We start from the raw sequence: 22,108 nt of genomic DNA, 5'->3' as shown, positions 1-22,108 counted from the left end.
GGGTGAGAGGGGGAGCAGGTGAGGCTGGAGGTGGTGGATATAGGTGTAGTTAGCTTACCTGGTTAAGCAATTTTTAGCTAGTTACAAAGCAACAGAGTCAACTGTAATAGAGGGCAAAAACCTTTTTTCAACAAGGTAAAGAGAAAAGTTTGTGCAGAACAGAGGGTGAGCAGGGCAATACCACCTCAGCAGGTCAGAATTAGCACCAAGAGAAATACATCAATAGTACGTAAAAACAATAATCACAGCAGAATTATCCCTAAAAGATAAAAAAGATGGACAGATTTTATCTCTAAAATTACCTGAATGGCCCTGCCTTTGTAAAACTGTAATAGACTGACAAAAAGAAATCAATGCAAACAAATGCCAGTTAAATTATATTTATTACATAAAGAGATCCTATAACTTGGTATGAAAAAACAAAGCAAGTCCAATAGGTATCACAAGGGTAAAGCACATCAACATTCAAAGAGGAAACAGAACTATTCAAAAAACACAAATATTTAACCTCATTAATAAATGATTGGGATGCCATCTTGCTTATTTAATGCACAAAGTTAACATCAATTTCTACATTTTCTATTTTCTAAATGTACTCAACTGTGCTATTTTTAGTAATAAAAAATTAGTCATTTAAAAAAAACACAGAAAGTATGAAATTTTCTGCCCAGGCAGAAATCATAAAAAGCATTCAAATGAATCAACACTTGTATGGGCAGTAGGTTCAGATCCCTGTAAGCCAATTACTTTTGTCTGGGTTCCTGAGTTTTATTATGGGATCGTCAGTAAAGAGAAGATTGTGCCTGATTTATACTATCACAATCTCCCAAGTGCAGGGATATATTTATATGTATGTAAATGTGCATATGTAAATTTTTCTTCAGGTAGGCAATTATTCCAGGAAAGTACCTCTCCAGAATCACTCACTACATACAAAAGGATTCGTAGGACTCCCATTTGCTGAAAAGGTCTCATTAAGGTCTCCCCATCTGATTCTCAACCAGTAGGGATGCCCTTGGTATTTCAGAGGCTGAACGTGTACTTTAGGGCTGCCTGAAAACCAGCAGTGTCCTAGGCCTTCTGTAGCTGGCTTCTTAGGAAATCTGAAGTTGGTCCTGTTCTTTAGACATAGCCAAAAAGACATTTTTCTGATCCGTTACAGAACTGAGTGTATGTCTTGTTTGCTGAGATCACAGCCGTGAGGCAGATCACACAAAGCTCAGGATGCACAGGCCAGAGCAACCACCCCCCAAAAGGATCACGTTAGAATGACTGAGCTGGGAGACTGAACTTAAAATCCTATACTTTTGTTCAGCGTATTTCTTTCTTAGCTTACCTCACGTAAGTTCTACTGGACAAGAAGGCAGAAAACAGCAGAGCTTAACCTTACTCAGCAAAACCAATTCTCAGAAACCTGAACTCTGCTAAATAACCTGTATAAAAGCAACTCCACAGAAAACAATACACAAGCGGAAAAGTAGTATGTTTCATCTGAAATAACCATTTAGTCAAATGACAGATTTGGCAATCAATTTAAAATGGTGTACCCTTATCTATCTCAATTTAGTATGACTCTATAGATACTTATTTTCTGGTACTGAATTCCCATTTGAACAGAAATAGCTGCTAGGTAGAAGAAAAAACCCTTAATTTAAAAACAATTTCCCTATAGCTGAAATACCAATTTAGAAATTACACGTGTACGGATGTATGGATGTGTATACACATGTATGTAACGTACGTACACACTTATATTTTCTCTCTCCCTTTCCCTCTCTCCAGAGAGATACAACACCCTGACTTAGGGCTACACTGTTCATTTCTCTTATCTAAGAAACTTCACATATTCTGAATGCACTCAATCTGGTGACTTGGCAACGATGTCAAAAACTATATGAAAAGAGGGAGGTAGGTAACAATATTTGATGACCTTTTGTTTACTTTAGGTCAGAGCAGGCAGCCTCCCTTTGATGTTTTGAAGTCAAAGATGAAAACTTGCAGCTTTGAAGCATAAGGAACATAATTATACATTTACTACAATCACCTACAATTTGACTTACACAACACCACAAACACATCGAAAACATTTTTCTACGTATCTTGTTACACTTGTTAAAACAGCTGGCTATGTTGAATACATTTTCAGAATGCATTTGTTAACCATATGATAAACACACTGAGCCAAACAATACAAACAACAGCAATTACCATTTTATCTAATAACTGTACCAATCATTCTAAGAAGAGACAACTGCAGGGGAAGTGTGAGATCATCCATGACGTAAAGGTACTACATTCTAGTCCTAAGAATGATCTGAAGGTGCTGAAAGAGGTGATTCTCTAGAAGGTGACCCAGGGTTTTCCTCGGGGGGAAAAACTGTGAGAGTGCAAGCTCGAATGCCACCAAGTGACTCTGGAAGGTCAAAAACTTTATGCCACTCATCCTTCTCTGGGTCATATTTCTGAACAATTTCAACCATACAACGATTATTCCAAGAATAACCACCTACAACATAGATTTTATTTTCAAAGACAGCAACTCCAACATCACTCTGACCTCTTAACATAGCAGCGATTGGTGTCCACTGGTCAAGGGTTGGTGAATAGTATTCACAGCTTAGAACATCATCATAATCACTTGTTCCTCTGAAGTGATTGCCACCGATGACATAGAGCTTGTCTCCAACTGTACACATGCAGTGCAGACCTCTGACTGTAGTCATCGGAGCCTTCTGTGTCCATTTGTCTGTATCTGGGTCAAAACACATGAGCTCGTTTTGGAAAGTGTCGTGAGTAATTCCTCCTGAAATATACATTAAGCCTCCATACACTGTTCCAGCATGGCCATAGTGGGGTTCGCTCATCTTTGCAACATAGCTCCACTCGTTCATCCTTGGGTTGTAACATTCTACTGTGGCCAGCTCACCAGCTGCACTTCGCCCACCAACAGCATATAAATGTCCTTTGAGGGCACTCAAGTGGAAAAATGTGCGCTTTTCATTTAATGATGCAACCTGCATCCATTTATTATACCGAGGATCAAATCTGAACACTGTGTCAACAGCAGTTTTTCCTTTTGTATCATAATTACTTTGACCACCAACGACATAAAGAAAGTTTCCAATGACAGCAATGCCATGCTGATAACGAGGAGCATCCATGGGGGCTAGAGATCTCCATTCTTGTGCCCTTTCATCATACATCCGTAATTCTTTACTGACAACCAGCTGCTGCCTCAAAACTCCTCCTAATGTGACCAAGTGTGTCGAGTCAGAGCGAATGGCAGTCCTGTCTGACTGCATCACTGGCTGCATATACGGCATCATTTGGTAATTGCTAGCTTCTAGAAGCAAATTCACACAGGTATTGTCTGTTCTCATGAAATCTACTGTCTGCACATAATTGATGAGATCCTGGGGTGTCATCAATGGAAATCGAATATTCTTCATTAATTTTGCAGCATAATCCATCCGAGGGTCTTCCAACCTTAGCCAGCGACAGGCAGCCTTGAAGAGCTCAAGTTCAGTACAGTGCTTAAGACTATTACTAGAAAGCACAAAAGCAAGCCGCTCAAAGGGGAGTTTGAGAAATTCCCCAGTACTCAGTAATGCAGGAAAATTCTTCAGGATGAAATTGTTGACATATTTATCCACTTCGATAAGATTGTAGGTGTTGGCAATTCGTCCAACTTCAACACAGTTATCTAGAGAGACTCCTGAAATAAGAAATACTTTACAGAAGTCCAAAACAGGTAAAATTTGTAAAAAGCTGGCAGCTTCAAGCGTGTCCTGGAGATTGTCCATATTAAGAGAAAGTTTTGCAGTATAAATAAAATCAATTATTTTCTTCAGACCAACCTTGTTCACCCCGTGAAGCTTAATGCACATTAAATCTTGCTCTTTCATTCCACCTGTGAACATCGCCTTGAAATAATCACTAGCAGACGCCATCATAGCTCTGTGAACGGGGAAGATTTCATCCCCATCCCCTGGTACCAGGGTCACATCACAAAGCAAGCCTTCTATTCTAAGCTGATCAAAGCCTTGCAATACCACCGAACTGTGAGTATTGCTGGTAAAAAAACGTGTGGTTCCTGCCTTGCAAGGCTGCAAATGGGCGGAGACGCCCATTTCGCCGTTACCAAGAGACACTTTCATGTGAAATCCTTCCTCTGGCACAAAGATCTGTGCCCGAGCACGAAATTATAACCTGAAAGCTTTCAAGGAAACGAGGCGGCGGCCCGAAGAGCAGGAGAGCTCGCTTTCCTTATCAAGGGCCAGCAGTCGCTGTGGCACCCCCGACAACACACCAGGCAGTCATCCACTGAAAACTGTTCGACAGCAGGACCACAAAGGGCTGTGGACCTCAAATCTGATTATTATGCAGATGATTCACCAGAAGGCGGTTAAGTGACCCGGTTCACCTGGTCAGGCCTGCGCTGCCGCTCCTCCAGCGGTTCTGCTCCGGGCCAAGGGGGAGGCGCCGCCACGTACTGCGGCTCCCGAGGCGGCGAGGCCGGCCACCTCAGCGAGCGGCCCGCTGCGCCCTCCGCTGTCACCCGACCGTCGCCGCGGCCACCGACGACTCTGTTAGGACGAGGGCCTGGAACACGGGCCTGACGTGGGCCTGGGCCTGGGCCTGGAACACGGGCCTAGCCCCTGACGCCGAGCCGGTCCTTCCGGAAAGGCTTCGTCCCAGGATCCCTCGGGCTAGGAGCGGCCGCGGCAGCTACTGCGGCTGCGCGGCCGCCGGAGCGCGTCAGTGGGCGGACGTGTGGGGGATGGGGAGGAAGGGCGCGGGAGGCGCCCAGGGTGGGCGTTGGGGAGGGGTGGCTGTGCGGGGAGCCCGCAAGCTGGCCTCTCCGGGTCGCTCCGCACGTGGAATTCAGTCGGCCGGAACAGGTGCACGTATGTGATGCTACGCGTTTGGTATAAACTTTGCACGGCATCTGAGCTCTTCTGCTAAATTCATACTTTTTCTTTAAGATTTACACTTCCTGGCTTCTGCTTTTTGAATAACAATGAAATGCAGCTTTTGTATAAATTGAAAAGAAACGGGGAGGAAGAGGACCTATGGGCAAGATGCTGAAAACTGTTCCTCACTAAAGCGCTTGAGCTGTGATTTTTATCCTACACAATTCAGTAACACCTCAATTTTAATTTTGGTTCATATTTTCATATTACTAATCATTTAAAACACATATCATGTGTCTCTAAATACCAAATTGTGACATGGTATGTAAATAACATAGCCTGAATTTTTGCTGCGCAATACAATTCCATCTTGTTTTCCACTCACACATTTTTAAATGGCTACACAACTTTGCAATGACTATACATACTATAGTTTCCTTTGCCCATTATTTGTTCCTGGATATACATCTTCTTGTACTTCGTTGTTTTATAGACGGTAATAAACTAAAATCTGGGCATAAAACTCTCCCCTGTATTTAGATAAACACTAAGGATAGGATTCAAGGCGTATAAAAATTTCTTTCCAAAATATTGTCACCAGCAATGTTTGTGCATTTCCTCCATATTTATTTTCGCTTGATGGATATTTTCATTAACTTGCGTTTCTTCAGTAGTAAATTTCAATTTGTCAATTTGTCAAAACATACATTTTGACACAATTTCTTCCAACATTTCCCACAGTGTGAAGAGTTTAATGTCTTTTAAATCTATCTAGTTTCTTTTTGCATATGCAAACTAGTAAGAATATAACTATATTCTTTTATTACACTATTTTTATATAAAACATAGCAGCCCCAGGGATGCAGCAGGAGTGGCAGGCAGAGGGAGAAGCAGGAAGCCCCATGTGGACTCGATCCCAGGACCCTGGATCATGACCTGAGCTGAAGGCAGATGCTTAACGGACTGAGCCACAGAGGCATCCCTATATTTTTATTCTCTTTATTTAAAGTTTTACTGTCAAATCTTTTTGCATTTGTTCATTTTAAATAATATTTAATAATAAATATTTTAATTTTAATCTTGAATACCAAGACTGATTTTGTAGCTCAACTGAAGGTACAGTTCATTCATTTTATTCAAGCCACATGTGATACTTAAGTATTTAAATCACAGAAACTATCCCTGCCTTCAAGATGGAAAGCTGAATAAAGAAAACGAAGTGCCAGGGACCTGGGTGGCTCAGTTGATGAAACAGCTGCCTTCTGCTTAGGTGGTGATCCCAGCAGGGTCCTGGGATTGAGTCCTGCATTAGGCTCCCTGCTCAGCAGGGAGTCTACTTCTCCCTCCCCCTGCTCTTGTGCTCTCACTTGCTTTCTCTCCCTCTCAAATAAATAAACACAATATATTTTTTAAAAAGTGTCAGCCCTCTTGGAACTTTTCCTTTTTGTTGGAAGGAAACATAAAAGTATTAAGCAATTAATTAATTTCAACCACATCATATGCTAACATAGTAACCAAAAGAAAATTATCATCTAATACCAGGAACTGGTGGATGCAGAAACACTGAGCCTTGACACTTGATGTACATTTCTAGAATTTCCAGTGCTATGGAAAAATGTAAACTTGGGAGCTGAAGTATACCTGGTCCCAAAAGGCCAAGAATGAGAGGAATACAAAATAGGAAAACTACCAAATTTGAACCTTAGGGACTTCACAATTTCATGTAGGGGAGAGAATAAGGAGCGTGAAAAGCACACTGGAATGGAGGCAGCGCCATAGGAGGACGACCAGGAGAGACTGGTGATGAGAGAATGTTCAAGGGAAGAAATGTGTTTAAAAGGCGCTATCTTGGGGTACCCAGTGGCTCAGTCAGTTAAGCACCTGACTCTTGATTCTGGCTCAGGTAGTGATCTCAGAGTCCCGAGATGAAGTCCTGCATGGGGCTCTGCCCTCAGCATGCAGTCTCCTTGAGATTCTCTCTCTCTCTCTCTCAAATAAATAAATAAATAAATAAATCTTTAAAAAAAAAAAAGTAGAGTGCTGTCTTGGGACACCTGGGTGGCTCAGTTGGTTAAGCGGCTGCCTTCAGCTCAGGTCACGATCCCAGGGTGCTGGGATTGAGTCCTGCATCGGGGCGGGGGCGGGGGGGGGGGGTTCTTGCTCAGCGGGGAGCCTGCTTCTCCCTCTGCCTGCTGTTCCCTCTGCTTGTGCTCGCTCTCTCTCTGACAAATAAATAAATAAATCTTTAAAAAAATAAATGGAAGGCTAAGACGTCAGGCATCATTGCTCAACCGTGTTCAAGTAGTAGCGGGCTAGAACGTTTTTTCATTTGTCTGCTAGTTTTAGTTCTCTTTTTTGGGTTTTATTTTATGACATTAGTTTTGTATTGTCCTTACGCATTACGTTTTTATATATCCTTAATTCTTAAAAGTAGGTATAAACCGCTCATGCAGATGGCGGCTACGGTCCTATGATGTACCTCTTTGTCCCATTTTCTTTACATTTTCTTTGGGTTCCAGTATGTCGAACATGTAGAAACGATACTCTCCCATTCCCATTCCACTATAGAGTTTATGAATTACCAGTTCCCGTTTATGTTTTAAACCCTTCACATGTTTTTCTATATCTCATTAGAATTTTATTTTCATCTATGATTTGAGATGAGAATCTAAATTGATTTGTGTCTGTGTCGCAAGGCATTTATCCCGTTACCATTTACTGAAAGTTCTTTTCTTCTGTATTAACATCTAAGATGCGCTTAATCCCAAATTTAATTACTACTGATAATACAATTTCTGGGATTATTTTCTTAATTATTCTGGCCCCCTATGTTTCCTTACTGGCCCCATGTTTACACCGTTGCTGCATTACAATCCAGTTCATTTTCTGGTAAAGCTAGATCTGTAAAAAATTTTCCTGTTCTATTCTTGGATATTTTTGCTTGGTGATCTTTCCCGATTAACTTTTGAATTGTCTTACAGAGGTCAGCGTTGGCTTTATAAAAATCATGGAATTTTGTGGACTCAGATATAACCATACTGCAATGAATATAAAATTCTGAGAAACTTTTTTTTTTTAAGATTTAATTTATTTATTTGACAGAGAGAGAGAGAGAGACAGCCAGCGAGAGAGGGAACACAAGCAGGGGAGTGGGAGAGGAAGAAGCAGGCTCCCAGCGGAGGAGCCTGATGTGGGGCTCGATCCCAGGACTCCGGGATCATGCCCTGAGCTGAAGGCAGATGCTTAACGACTGAGCCACCCAGGTGCCCCTCTGAGAAACTTCTTCATCCGATGGAAAAATGAAGTTGTATCAGAGAATTTCTCTTTCACAAAAATCTAAAGTAAGAACCAAAAAAATAGATTAACATAATCAGAAAGTCAAATGTAGCTGCTAAAAAGAGAAGCCCAGGGAAAAAAGAGGAAGAATAATTTTTCAAGTGAAAAAAAAAAAGATTAAAAAACCAGAAATCTGGAGCACCTGGGTGGCTCAGTCAGTTAAGCGTCTGCCTTCCGCTCAGGTCATGATCCCAGGGTCGTGGGATCGAGTCCTGGGTTGGGCTCCCTGCTCAGCAGGGAGCCTGCTTCTTGCTCTCCCTCTGCCGTTCCCCCTGCTTGTGCTCCCTCGCTCCCTTTCTCTCAAATAAATAAATAAATAAATAAAATCTTTAAAGAACCAATCAAGCAAACAGAAATCCAACTTAAAGCATCACCCCTAGCTCGCTGTGGGAGATGCTGCTTGCAGAGTCTATGTGGATTCCCCGTGGAACTCCCGCTCTGCTCAAAGGCTACTCAACTTCCCCGAGACTCCGTTTTCTCAAATGGAACATGGAGTAAAAATGTTTGTAGAGCTCATGTAAGTCTATTTAAGAGCCCTTAGGACACCCCCTTCCTCAGAGTCAGCGCTTAGTAAGTGCTGACCGTTCTCTTCATTTTCTCCATTCCATGTCTTCTAGAAACTGGCTTGAAGTCAGGCCGTCTCACTCTTGATTGCTGCCCAAGTCCGCTGAATTCTGGCCATCGACCTGAAGAAAACGGCGACGCGTGCCATCGAAGCCCTGTTGGAGTTCTGCTCCGTCAGCGCGGCGGCTTGCATCCGTATCTGAAATGGGGGCGAACTTCCTCGACTGGAAAGGGGGAGACGACGGCTCTCCTGGATCTGTTTCTTCGGCACAGCAGTGACCAGGGAGCCCTCCTGCCTCCCCCCTCTCCTTGCGCTGCCCTTCAGTACAGCGGCTCGCTCCCTGTCCTGCTGTGGTCTCTGGCTGAAAGTTTTCCCAGATGAACACAAACAAATCGTTGGATGAGATTTCCAGATTTTGTAAAAACAGGGAAGAGAAGTCTCCCTTTTTTAGGTTGCGTACTTTTGAAGCCTCAGGGCAGCAGCCCTTGCACGTAGTTCAAAGGAAGCAGAAAGCAGGTGCAGTGACTGCGGGCTAATAAAAGAGCCCCAGCTGGCCAAGCGCGACGGGGCTAGAGACCAAGTCTGCGGAGGGCAGGCTTCTGGTCTGTGTAGGTGGGCTCCTTTGGGGGAATCTTCCTCGGGAAGTGGTAAGAGGCTCTTTCCTAGCAGGAATTGGCCCTCATATTGGAATCGGCCTCATGCCATAGTCTTCGTTACAAAGAGTGAGTTTAGGCACAGCACGGCACCTTGGGGCCTGCGGCAGCTATGGTGAGAGAGAGGGGCCAAAATATGTCCTTTCTCCAGCTTGTTGTGCAAACTCACGGATCCCGATCAATGACCAGCTCCCCATAGGAGGTGACACTAAGAGGTGGGTACGGCCTAACAATCTGAGGGTAAAACCTGCAATACCGTTTTGAGTACAAGCCCATATTTCATGGTGCATTACATTTCTCTGTTAACAGTAACTTCCCAGTTTCACAAATTCATTTTTTGTACCAGATCTCTTGATTTCATAATTAGGAAAATCTGTTCATCCAACCTTTGCATCAGGATTGCAACATCCTTTCTCACTCTGACGCAGTTGTAAAAGAGAGCAGTCTTGCTCCATGTCTGTGAAATTTCCCAATCAGCCCTTGTGAAAAGCCCAGCGAATGATCACATCTTCACTGAACGCTAATTTTTCGGCAGAGTTCTTAACTCACAATGCTGAATGGCTGACCGCTCGGTAGCTGTTTTTACAGCACTAACTACCTTATCTATGTTCCTGTTCCTGTTATTCTGTCCCGGGAAGATGAGAGCCCCTTGAAGGAGAGCACTTTAGCTGACTCAACACAGAATAGGTATTAATGACGGTTCTGATAGCGTTACCTGCTGTTCACTGTGACAGCACCTAATCAAAACACACCAAGACTTTCTGGTTGTCCCTGCATCAAATCTGTGGGGTTTTGTTTTTTTGTTTTGTTTTGTTTTTTGGTAGATTCCCCAAATTAGAAGTACGTTAATATGAAAAAAAAAAGAAGTACGTTAATATGAGTGAAACACAGAACCTTGTGGTTAAGATAAAACCCCTAGAAGGCATGCAGAGGTCAGTGGCTGAAGAATATCCCAAGACCACAAAGCAGTTAAGGAATATGGGTTTCAAATCACACTGGCCTCCTCAGATGACTGGGTTATCTCTGTCGATGTGAATTAATAATATCTAGACACTCCTTGGAGGGAGTGTGGATGACTGGTCAGAGAGCTCATTTATCACACTCTTCTCCCATCAGAGATGTTAATTCTGCCAAAGTCTAGAAACCAAGGGAAGTCTAGACAAGCATAGCCATCCCCATAAAGGGCTGTGTGGCACCCTGACCTGTCCCCAGTCTGCTCCCAGAAGCATTTTGAACTTCCTGTCTCCTGCAGGGATGTGCACAAGTTCCTTTTTAAGGGTATCTTTCTGGAGCAGCTACAGCAACCATGGAAGCAGACATTCTTTTCTGGGCCGAGTGGGGGGGGGGGGAGGTGGGGCACCTGGGGCTGTGCTCTGTTATCTTTGGGATCCACTGGGTCATTACTCTCTCTGACCTCTTCACCTTCAACTTCTCCCTACCCATTTACCCCTCACTTTCCATTTTATCACCACCTTCAAATCCATTTTTATCATTGGATCCCATAATATCCAAGGATCATGTTTACCCCACCATTGGCCTTTTACTTTCAACACACAGAGCATGCAGATACTATAACCTACTCCCCACTTTCTCTTCCAACACTACCTCCTCACGTGACCTACACTTCCCAAGTCCGCCTTTCCCTCCTCAGTTACCTATGTTTCAAGGACACACTCCATGGCCCAGATTGCAAAGGGCAGAGAGAAGAGTTTCAGTCCTCAAACTGGATTGCTCTTTCCCCGCTCCCTCACCTGTGGTAAAGGAAGGTCAGCTAGCCGTGGGAGGGGCTGTCTAATCCTTCTCCTAGGTTTGTAGAATTAGGCCCTGAGCCTCCATCAGCCTTACTGGGACCCACGGCACATAGAGTATACAGTATTTGGAAATAACCATCCAACTAGCCCAGAACAGTCCATGAGAAGAGAAACTCCACAGTCTTCTGCCCCATGTCTCAGGTCATCATGTTACTGTGCCTTTACTATCTAATGATATAAACTAACTTTTCATTAGAGAAAGAGAGAGACTTCATTTTTGACTCCAAGAAATAATCCACAGGCTCCATCCAGGAAGAGTGAAAAGGCTAAAAAATAAAAATGATCCCTTAGCAGAGCCAGGCAAGCAGAGCTCTCTCGTTGTTTTGAATGTTTTGGCAACGCAAACTGGAGTCAGGGTGCCCTCATCTCCAGACTGATTCTTCTCACATGCCTAAGAGGTCAGGACAATATGGTACTGATTTAACCCCCCTTTCCTTTAAAACTACATTGTTTTTATATTTTTCTATTCAGTCAAGACTCAGAATGTCTCGTTATGTGTGAAAGATTGTACTATATACTGCAGGTAAAGAGACCAAGAGTCACATCCCCACCAGCTCCTAGTCTAGTTGGAAGAAAGAAATGTGATCTGTTACATTTTAGTGCCATATGCCACATGATAGGACTTGTGTCCCAGAGATTAGTAGACTCAGACTACTAGGGTTTTCTGATGAAAGTAACCATCTTAATGAGTCATGAAGAACAAGAAAGAGAAAGTAGCAGGCATAAGAGAGTATGTACCTGTCCGGGGGAATGTCATGTCAGCTTGGGTTTCCGGGGGACCCAAATGGAAGATCTCGTATATTGTGCTGTTGGAGGTTAGCTATGCAAGAAGCAGACCCTGGGATGAGAGATTATTACCTGCAAGGGGTTTATTGGGAAGCGCATGGGTCAATGATTGGGGCAGAGGGAGTTGAGCTGCAGTCCAGTCCTATCAGGGCTTCAGCTGACCCCAAGGGAGCTCTGAAGCTGAGATGACCCTTTGGAGGCAGAGTTCAGGAGCCAGGCCTTTCTACCCCACCTGGACCGGTAATTGGATACAGGCTGCCCCCAGGAGGGGGAAAAAGCTTTGGGCTAAATGACTCATTTTAACAGAGAGGAGTTTCCAGAGAGGGCCTATATGGGAGGGCTGTCAGCTCGCAGCCCTAACAGTAGCCAGAGGGAGTAGGTCCTTAGGTCTTGAAGAGAGATTTGAATTGTGTATCAAATGTCTATTATAAATGCCGAAGTATCGGATTGTACTCATAGGATTATAGGAAGCAACTGAATCCTGGAAATAATATGCCTAGAGCTGTATTTGTAAACTAAACATATTTGACGCCATCAGCCTCGAGAAGGTGCCACCGCAGTTGGACAGGAGCGTTCCACAGAATAATCTGCCGTATTTCTCTACAGACGTCTTTCTGTCTTCAAGTTTCTAAGTCCTCTGCAAAAATAACACCATCTTTCGAAGTCTCGTTACTCAAGTAAGAGACCTCAGGTCCCTCTAGGAAGTGGAGAAAGAGCCTCAAGAAGTATGACTGTGTAAACATGGCCACCTGAGGAGCCAAATAGGCAAAGAGAACGTGTTGGGAGAAGAAGAAGAATATCCTACCATCCAATTACTGCCTTGTCACCACTTGCAGAAATTAGCTCTGCAGTCTCTAGATGTTTGTTCTTTCTTCTTGGGATTGTAAAAAAAAAAGAAGAAAAAAAGAAAAAAATTGAAAAACTTTATTATTCCTTTTTATAAAAGTTTTCTCTCTTCCTTTTGCTTCTTTCGGATAGATTTGGTCATACTCAAATTTTCAACTAGGTCCCTTACTTACAAAAAGGCACAACAGGATTGTGCTGGACAAAGCATATGATGTTTATGAGAAGCGGTTTACGGATGTGCTATTTGTTGTGTCTGACTGGGGGCGTGACAGTTGCAGATGGGATCGCTCCATCGGGCACCTCTGAAGTAGTGTGAACGGGAAGGATGTAGATACTGGGAAGCCAAGGGTAGAACAGAGTAGGACACATTATCTGTTCTCACAGCCCTTCTAGAACTGCCCTCCAGCCATGACATCAGGCTCTGGAAGCTATAGGGCTGCTGCCAATGGCTGATAAAACCAGGGTGAGCCAATCAGAGAGCTGCTCCCAAGAATTTGACTCAAGAAAGCCAGAACCTGAGACTTCGGAGCTAAGTCACCTTAGAATGTTCTGAGGTTGTTAGAGTTTATGTAGTCCTTACCTCTTCTCAGGCTAAACTGTTTCACCGTCACTTGGATTGTATGAAATACCATAATATTCCTTGCAGCACTTCTTTTTAAAAGATTTTATTTATTTGTCAGAAAGAGAGAGAGCACAAGCAGGGGGAGCGGCAGGCAGATGGAGAGGCAGACTCCCCGCTGAGCAAGGAGCCTGATGTGGGACTTGATCCCAGGACCTTGGGATCACGACCTGAGCCGAAGGCAGACGCTTAACCAACGGAGCCACCCAGGTGCCCCCATAATAAAAATAAAATTTAAAAATGTTCATAGTCAATCATAGATTGACTTACCCATTTTAAAATTTCTATTACAAACATATACTTTATGATATGCAGAGTATTTTATAAATGTAGTATATATATTATAAATAAAAATAAACACTGGAGCTGTGTGCTTAGCATTTTTTCTGAGAGGCAGAAGGTGAAATATTGAGTACCTGTATCCCCAAAGCCCCGGGTACTCCACCTTAAAGACATGGGTGAATATGCTCCGGGATCCACATATGTGTTAAAAGTTGACAGTTCTGCTTTGGTTGCAGGAATAGCACAAGATTTACATTCATACACTTTTTTGGACATGTTAGGTGTACCCGGGAGACCTAGATTGTGAGACCCTGTACCCACAGCACTGAATAATGTCACAGTCCCCTCTCCCAAGGGGGTTGTGGGCTGTCAGGACAGATCAAGTGCCCACAAGTCACCCTTTCTAGAACCTGGGTTCACAGAGAGCCCCTGCCCTGCTTCCCCTGTGCCTTGCTCCCCTCCCACCACCACCTCGATTCTCATCTTCCTGCACGATCTGCCTATGCAGTTAGCAAATCTCCTATCACCAGGACAAGTGCGGTCAAGATCTAGGGCTCCCAGCGCCCCCGGGTGGTGCAGTCCGGTAAGCCATCCACTCATGGTTTCGGCTCAGGTCCTGATCATAGGGTCGTGAGATCGAGCCCTGTGTAGGGCTCTGTGCTCAGTGTGGCGTCTGCTTGGCATTCTCTCTCCTTCTGCCCGTCTGGCTCATGCTATCAATCAATCAATCAATCAATCAATCAATCTTCTTTTAAAAAAAAAAGATCTAGGGCTCCCTCCAGTAGTCTGGGGCTTCAAGAAGCACCCAAATATTCAGGACAGAGATGAGGCCAGTCTAGGACTTGCCTACGACACTTGCAAAGGTGTCGAGCCGGCTCCACTGGTGGGAAGGGACTCTAACTCACATAAGCCACCTGGGCCCAGTTATCTCCTGTCATCTGTAGAATGGACAAGAAAATAGAGGTCCCCAACCTGTCTCGTGCTCAAATAGGATGCTGCTCCTTACCAGCGGTGGCCCTTGGGCACGTCCCCTCCCTTTTTGAGCCCCATGCCTCTCCACAGCTTTCTCAGTTGCAAGAAAGAGGAGGTAACTTAAAGAGCAACGTAAAATCATCTGCAAGGCGCTATGTGGGAGTGAGCTACTCTTCTTCAACCCCTGGAATGGGATTACATTTGCATGCTTCCCAAAGTGGAACTCAAAATTTTGAAGTCGTGAAAGCCCTGAGTGCAGAGGGTGAGGGAAAAGATCGATGACCGTGACCCTCTGGTAGGGCACAGCGCCCGTCTGCCCCCAAGATCCCATGCCCTTCCCGAGGAAAGCTGGAGAGCTGGGCGCTGCTGCTCATTTCTCAGCCTCAAGGAAAACCTACAGCTGATCCCCACGTCTCCTCTCGTCCCCTCCTCCCCCGCGACATGGTCTGGGCCAGGAGGGGACACAGGCCTCGTACCTCTGTTTCTGTAAAGTGCTGGTGGTGGTAGAGCTCTGTGGGGAGCTGTGGACCTGGGGTGGGCTGGGCTTGCTAAAGCAGGTGTCTTCTCTGCTTTTCCTCCTGACAGGAGGTGGCTAAAGGAAGGGCCGCTGATGGAAGGGTTTAGCGAAGCGGGGAGGAAAAGGGGAAAATACTGCCCACAGGCTTGGGGAAGAAATGCCCGCATATCTTCCAGTAACATTTGTGTCACTCTCTAGTTACTGGAAGGAAACTGGATTCAAAACGAGGGATGTGAAAAGTGGCCATGGCCACCAGGCAGCCCAGCTCTGAAGGGGTTCAGAGACAGGATAACCTTCCTCGAAAATCCAGCTTTTTCAGATGTTAGACAGGCAGCCTACTACTATTTACTACCTATTTACTACTAAATCCACCTTTAATTTTTAGTTTCATAGAAATTTTCGTCTGAGTTATAGGGGGCACAGAACTGGGGGAGTGGGGGTGGAGGCGGGGGGGGGGGCTCGGGGGGGGGTATTGCTAAGCTAGGTCCTGACATGGGTGTGCTAAGACCTGACTATGGTCAGTGCTACTGAGAGATGGGCAATATCTGTGATATCCATCTGGTTTGAAACAAACTTCAAACTCAAAATGAACTCTCCCTGCTGGTTAGTCACCCTGGGCCAGGAGCCCCTCCTCACTGAGACGCTGCTCTGCTCCATAGCGTCAGGGCTGGGCAAATGGATCACCTGGTCATCGGTGATGGGAATGTCCACACGCAGACACACAGCACCTGCAGGAAAGTAAGGAGAGAGTGAGGAAGGGTCAGGGGTTGAGTGAATGAAAAGGAGAGAAACAAATGAAGAGGGACCAAAGGACCCCTGGGCGGGAAGGACTGAGGATGTCCCGATCACCACTAATCAGGCCACTTCCAGCCTGCTCTTCTCCCCCACTGCCTGACTTGGGCTCCTCCTGCTGGTGACTGACTAGAACACTAAGAGGTGACGTGGACCTGGTGCCATCTTGGCAAGAGAGTGCGTGGAGCAGGTTGGGGGGGAGGGTGTCTTTGAGCACAAAAACAATGCCTGCCAAACTCCTTTTTGGTTAAGTCCCTTTTTTACAGTCTTTCTTTCTTTCTTTAAGGATTTTATTTATTTTTGTGAGAGTGAGGGAGGAAGAGAGAGAGAGAGAGAGAGAGAGAGAGAGCAGGGAGCTCAATGATGTGGGACTCGATCCCAGGACCCTGGGATCATAACCTGAGCTGAAGGCAGATGCTCAACCGACCGAGCCATCCAGGCGCCCCAATAGCCATTCTTTATGACATCACGCAGGATCTTGTACTCAATGCGAATAGCGGCCCATCAGGTCTGAGGTGCCCTCTGTGACTGTGGTACACTTAGTAGAGTCATGCGCTATCTTCTTCAGGACACACCCGGTGCATGCAACGCAGGTGCGTTCTGCAAATCCTGACAAGGGTGCAGTTTTCCTGGGCTCACCTGGGACCACTACTCAGCCCACTGAAGCCAATGTAGCCAAACACGCTAAAGGACTCTCCATAGTCCTCTACCTCCATGTAGTCGGGATCACTGCCACTAAAGGGCTGAGTGGAGTGACTGCTGAAAAGAAGAGCCATGAAAAAGTGGAGTCACCAAAAAGGAGGAGTCCCCATGAAATAGAAGAGTCACTGGAGCCACCTGTCATGCCGTTTCCACCTGGAGGAGAGAAGAGGGTGGGGTCACCGTCGCTCATCCTGGCTCTCCTCCAGTCTCTTCACCTGCCTCGGCTCCCATACCCACATAGAGAAGCAACCCTTCTCTACAGGCAGGTGTACCCTTACACAGCAATTCAAGCCTGGGGAGGTGAATGTCTGCTTTTTGTTACATAATTAGTAACACTGAACTTAATTTTTAAAACTTTGATTCTCCTGGGGGCGCCGGGGGGGGGCTCAGTCAGTTGAGCACCTGACTCTTGATCTTCGTGCAGGTCTTGATCTCAGGGTCATGAGTTCAAGCCTTGCGATGGGCTCCACTCTGGGTGTGGAGCCTACTTAAAAAAAAATTGACTCTCCTAACTCGAGTTTCAGAGAGGATGAGTAACCACATAGGTAGAAAATCCAGGGCTAAAGAACTCAGAGGAGGTGACCTTCAGGACAGTGACCTTTCTTATGCTCCCAAGGGCAAACACAACTCATCCTCAGAGACATTAGTGGCTTCACATGCTGAAGGACTGGCGGTGGGTCCCACAACAAGTCATACCTGGCTCCCAGATCTGTACTTTTCTCCAGAAACACACGTGGGGTTGGGTAGTCAGACAAGCTGTGCATTCACAAAGGGCTACTAAGAGAGCTTCCAAAATTGGGGGGGGGGTACACCACAGGAAGGATCCCTTACCCTAGCTCTGCTTCTAGCTCTTCCCCCTTCTCCTTCCCTAACTTGCCCACATTGACTATTTGGCAATTTCTTGGTTGCTTTTAAGTTGAGACAATGTGTCAATTAGTGTCATGCATGTGTCTTACACCCAAGTGAGAGTCTTTCTCTAAGGAAGGTGCCATGAAGTAAAATTTATTGGTTGCAATACATACACATTGCAAATAAGTGCTGCCAATTGTCCACCAAAAAAATGGCTACATTAATCTACAATCAAGAGTGTATAAATCCTTATGTTCCCATACATTGACAAACACAGCATCTTATCTCTCTCTTTTTTTTTTTAGTCTTTGCCAGTCTGATAGCATCTACTAGCAACCATGAGTTGTCCTTTTCCTAATGGATAGTAGTTGGGACTACAGTGCAGTTGGGGAAACAAAGCCTACTTCCAGCTTTCCAGTCCATCTCCTGAAATTGGTGTGCTCCTGAAATTGGTAACTTCAAAAAACAAAAAACAAAAAACCAACAAATCTTGGGGCGCCTGGGTGGCTCAGTCGTTAAGCGTCTGCCTTCGGCTCAGGGCGTGATCCCAGGGTCCTGGGATCAAGCCACGAGTGGGGCTCCCTGCTCTGCTGGCAGCCTGCTTCTTCCTCTCCCACTCCCCCTGCTGGTGCTCCCTCTCTCGCTGGCTGTCTTTCTCTCTGTCAAATAAATAAATAAAATCTTAAAAAAAACAAAAAACAAAAACCAAATCTACTAGCAAAGCGGAAATATAGTTAAAGGAACTGAAGCCCCAGCTTCACAAACCAGAATTGAGAAGAATAGATCCAGAGCTGACTTTAGCTTTAAGAGCAGTATATTTCCATATTCATTGGAAACTCATATTTCTTCTGGGTTTCCTACCCACAGACAATGTACCTATTGCTTTTGCATTGTCTTTTTCTGAATTATTTAAAGAAATTCATTATTCCTTTTTTAATACAAAGTCTTTAGACAACACACGCTGTGTAGCAGACACACACACACACACACACACACACACACACACACACACACACACAATCTGTAAGATTTTCGGTTAGATCCCAGATGTGCTGTTCTCCTTTCTGGCTGCCCGTTCCGAGTTTCATTGGTGACATCTAAATTTGTGGTTTTCCTGTGTTCAGTGCTAGAATTCTTTTCAGTTTAAACTCATGAACTAGGTCCTGACCCCATCTGGTTTTCAGGGCTCGAAGCACAACCTCATTGCCCAGCTATTCTGAAGTTCTGAAATCATATACCAACAGCCTATTTGATAGTTGGTATCTAATAAACATCTCAACTTCACGTTACTCAAAATTGTGAAATCTCCTTTAAAAACCTGGAAACCAAATAAAAACAAACACAACTCACCCTCCTTTCTTATTTTTTATCATTCAATTAATGACAACTCTATATTTTCAAGTGCTAAAATACAAGAAATCATTCTCAACTCCTCTTTCTCGAACATTACGTATTGAGTTTGTCACTGAGGTTTTGCACAATTGAGGGTTTTCATCCATGAAGTTGATGAAGCTCTGCACTTTGAGCACAAGGCTTCTAAAATCTATTGAATTATATTAATAGCTATGGTGCAAGCCTTCTTGAATTATTAAGCTCTACTTGATTATGATTTATGAATTATTAACATGCCTTCTGATTTATTTTACTGATATTTTACTTGTTATGCATGGATAGTTGTTTTTTTTTTAATCTGAGTTTCTTATTTAATCCATTAAAAAATACTTGAGGGGCGCCTGGGTGGCTCAGTCACTTAAGCGTCTGCCTTCGGTTTAGGTCATGATCCCAGGGTCCTGGGATCAAGTCTTGCATCCGGTTCCCTGCTCAGTGGGCATTCTGCTTCTCCCTCTGCCTGCTTTTCCTCCCTGCTCATTCTCTCTCTCTCTCAAATAAATAAACAAAATCTTAAAAAAACCCTGACCCCCAAACTCCTGCCAAGGGTTTATACATTGCATTTATTTCAACTTTTATTATTCCAACAATTTCCTATGGTCCTGTACTTCTTAAGGGCAAGGTCTTGCCCTTTACTCTTACCTGCCTTTCCCCCACACGGGCCCTTATAACTGAGTCACTTTAATGTTTGTCATTCATTGACTGCCCAGAGCAGAAACACTTCTACATCTCTTACTCCCACCCTGTATTTCGCACAATGTTAGGGATATTGTAGGTCCTCGGGGTAGTTAATAAAAGCGCAATAAAAGTTAATAAAAAAGTGTAATAAACTTAAAATACTTGTGCCAGGGGCGGCTCCTTCGGTTAAGCCACTAACTCTTGATTTCAGCTCAGGTCACATTCCCACAGTGGTGAGATCGAGCCCCACGTAGGGGTCCAGCTGAGCGCAGAGCTTACTTAAGATTCTCTCCCTCTCCCTCTGCCCCACCTCCTGCTCCCCATTCTCTCTCTCAAAACAAAACAAAACAAAAGTTGTCCCAGAAAGAGTGTTCACAAACACCTGTCCTAGTGCATGTTTTTCTGGTGGGTTACTCTGGTTTTCTTAGGAGACCTATACATTTGTTAATGAGGCATTTCTGAATCTTTCCCTCAATTTGCTGCATGATTGGGGCAATTGTTTCCATTGTCCTATAGTATAGTTTTCTCAGCTTCAAAATAAGTATAATGAGAATACCGCATTCCATTCAATATACCATATCCCATGTCGTATTCCCTAAATAGTGAGAATACGACAATGCATAATGTCACCAAAACTGAGTAATTGCATAAAGCATCAGGGACATCTTGAACATAGCTATGATAGTTGTTACTGCGACAGGTGTATCCAAAGGTAAAAAAGCCATTATTTCATGCCCCCCCAAAGATGATTATGCCACAGTTGTGCCTTGCTCACCTCATAATTCTGTTATGCAAAAACTCTTTCTCCTTCACTTCTGAATGATGGTTTTGTGGCTACAGTATTCCTGGTTGGAAGCTTTTTCCTTTCAGCAGTTTGAATATAATGTGTCACTGCCTTCTGGTCTGCAAAGTTACTGGTAAAAAGTACTTAAAATTTAAAAAATATTTTTTGACTATCTTAACATTGTGCAGAAATTAACCTTTGAAATGGAATGAAATTGTTTGTATATAGGCATGCATTTTCCCCTTCCCTGAATTGGTGTCTTTCTCCCCAGAAACAATCGTGGGTCTGCAAACATACCCCAAGCAGCCCTCTCCCAGTTCAGGCCGCGCATCCAGAGGAAACGCATCCTTTCTTTGTACATCGCTCTGGCTAAAACACTGCGCGACGAAGGAGAGGACCCACGCAGGGGCCGACCCGGAACAGGAACAGCTCCGTGCAAGGCGTCGCACAGCACTCCTCGAGAGTTTACTCACTGTCCTCGAGACTTCACCTGCTCCCGGAGTCGCCGGTGCCGGGCGCCTGCTGCCTGCGAAGCTGGGGTTCTCACAGGGAACCAGCCGCGACAGGCCAGGACGGTCCCGCTGGTGGGCGGTGCCGGATGGGCCATTTCGGTGAGTTCGGGCGCCGCCTGCTGGCCGTTGGGGTGCAGCGACGGAGCCCTGCGTGCTGGGTTTCACTGTGGTCCAGGGAAAGCCTGGATTTCTCGCTCCCCAGTTGCTCTGTGGATGGCAGTGGTGAAGCTCCGCTCCATTTCTGACACTTTACCTCTTAGCATATGTCATCTTCTATTTTTCCAATCATTTCCCATATTCACCTAAATTTGTAGCACGAATAATTGTTCTTTTTAATCCATAAGAACCACCAGCTCAGTGTTTTCTATACAGGAGTCGCTGAAATGTTTGTAATTCAGTCCCTCTCTTGGGCAGGGGCTGGAACTCCCATGGGTCTGGTGTCCCAGATTCTCAAAAATTTTATGGTGAGAATTAACTAAGCAATCTCAATGAGCCATCTGGGATATATTAAATATGGGTATTTTAAAATTATTAATAAAATCATTACTTCTGTTGGTCACATTTTTAAAAAGATTTTATTTATTTGACAGAGAGAGAGAGAGACAGCCAGCGAGAGAGGCAACACAAGCAGGGGGAGTGGGAGAGGAAGAGGCAGGCTTCCAGCGAAGCAGGGAGCCCGATGCGGGGCTCGATCCCAGGACCCTGGGATCATGACCTGAGTGGAAGGCAGATACTTAATGACTGAGCCACCCAGGCGCCCCTGTTGGTCACATTTTAGGCTCTCAGAAACAATTGCCAATTGCTCATTTCATTTGGCTTATGCAAAATAATCAAATTACTTTGTCATGTGGTCTATGCATGAACATATTTGGAGGTGGAAGCCAAATTAATGACAACACGGAGAATTTGTAATCAGTGAGGGAGGAGACAATAAAGGAACACGATGTGTAAGAAGTCTAGACTTTCCAGAAAGTAAGTGTAGTTCACTACATGCAGTTTGCACAGGCGTCTAATGCTGTGGATGAGGAGGTGGAGTTTGGAATCGGAGATAGCAGGTGTTTAAACCTGGATTTGCCATTGACTTATTAGATTGTTTTATTTT

At 44.6% G+C, this 22,108-nt stretch overlaps 1 protein-coding gene and 2 long non-coding RNA genes across 3 annotated transcripts; 1 reads left to right on the top strand and 2 right to left on the bottom strand.

Moving 5' to 3' along the window:
* Positions 1-364: 364 nt before the first annotated feature.
* On the bottom strand, positions 365-4,715 carry KLHL9 (kelch like family member 9). The gene has a single exon (XM_045780625.2). It carries the CDS (start codon positions 4,155-4,157, stop codon positions 2,304-2,306), a length of 1,854 nt encoding a protein of 617 aa, XP_045636581.1. The 5' UTR covers positions 4,158-4,715; the 3' UTR covers positions 365-2,303.
* Positions 4,716-4,760: 45 nt separating this feature from the next.
* On the top strand, positions 4,761-13,022 carry LOC123781222 (uncharacterized). The gene is made up of 2 exons (XR_006776631.2): positions 4,761-4,907; positions 8,867-13,022. It is a non-coding gene; the product is annotated as an uncharacterized LOC123781222 (long non-coding RNA).
* LOC123781223 (uncharacterized) lies at positions 7,744-21,059 on the bottom strand. Its single transcript, XR_006776632.2, has 3 exons — positions 20,792-21,059; positions 15,985-16,028; positions 7,744-8,249 (listed from the first exon to the last, which is right to left on the bottom strand). It is a non-coding gene; the product is annotated as an uncharacterized LOC123781223 (long non-coding RNA).
* Between the last annotated feature and the right edge of the window lie 1,049 nt (positions 21,060-22,108).

This window comes from Ursus americanus, chromosome 18 (genome assembly GCF_024610735.1).
Source record: "Ursus americanus isolate L20-20 chromosome 18, mUrsAme1.1.p, whole genome shotgun sequence".
Classification (NCBI taxonomy): domain Eukaryota; kingdom Metazoa; phylum Chordata; class Mammalia; order Carnivora; family Ursidae; genus Ursus; species Ursus americanus.
This window is presented reverse-complemented; position numbering and strand designations above follow the sequence as displayed.

Bases quoted from the DNA above. Each gene is read 5' to 3' on its own strand.
- KLHL9 (XM_045780625.2), bottom strand. From the start codon at position 4,157: ATGAAAGTGTCTCTTGGTAACGGCGAAATGGGCGTCTCCGCCCATTTG.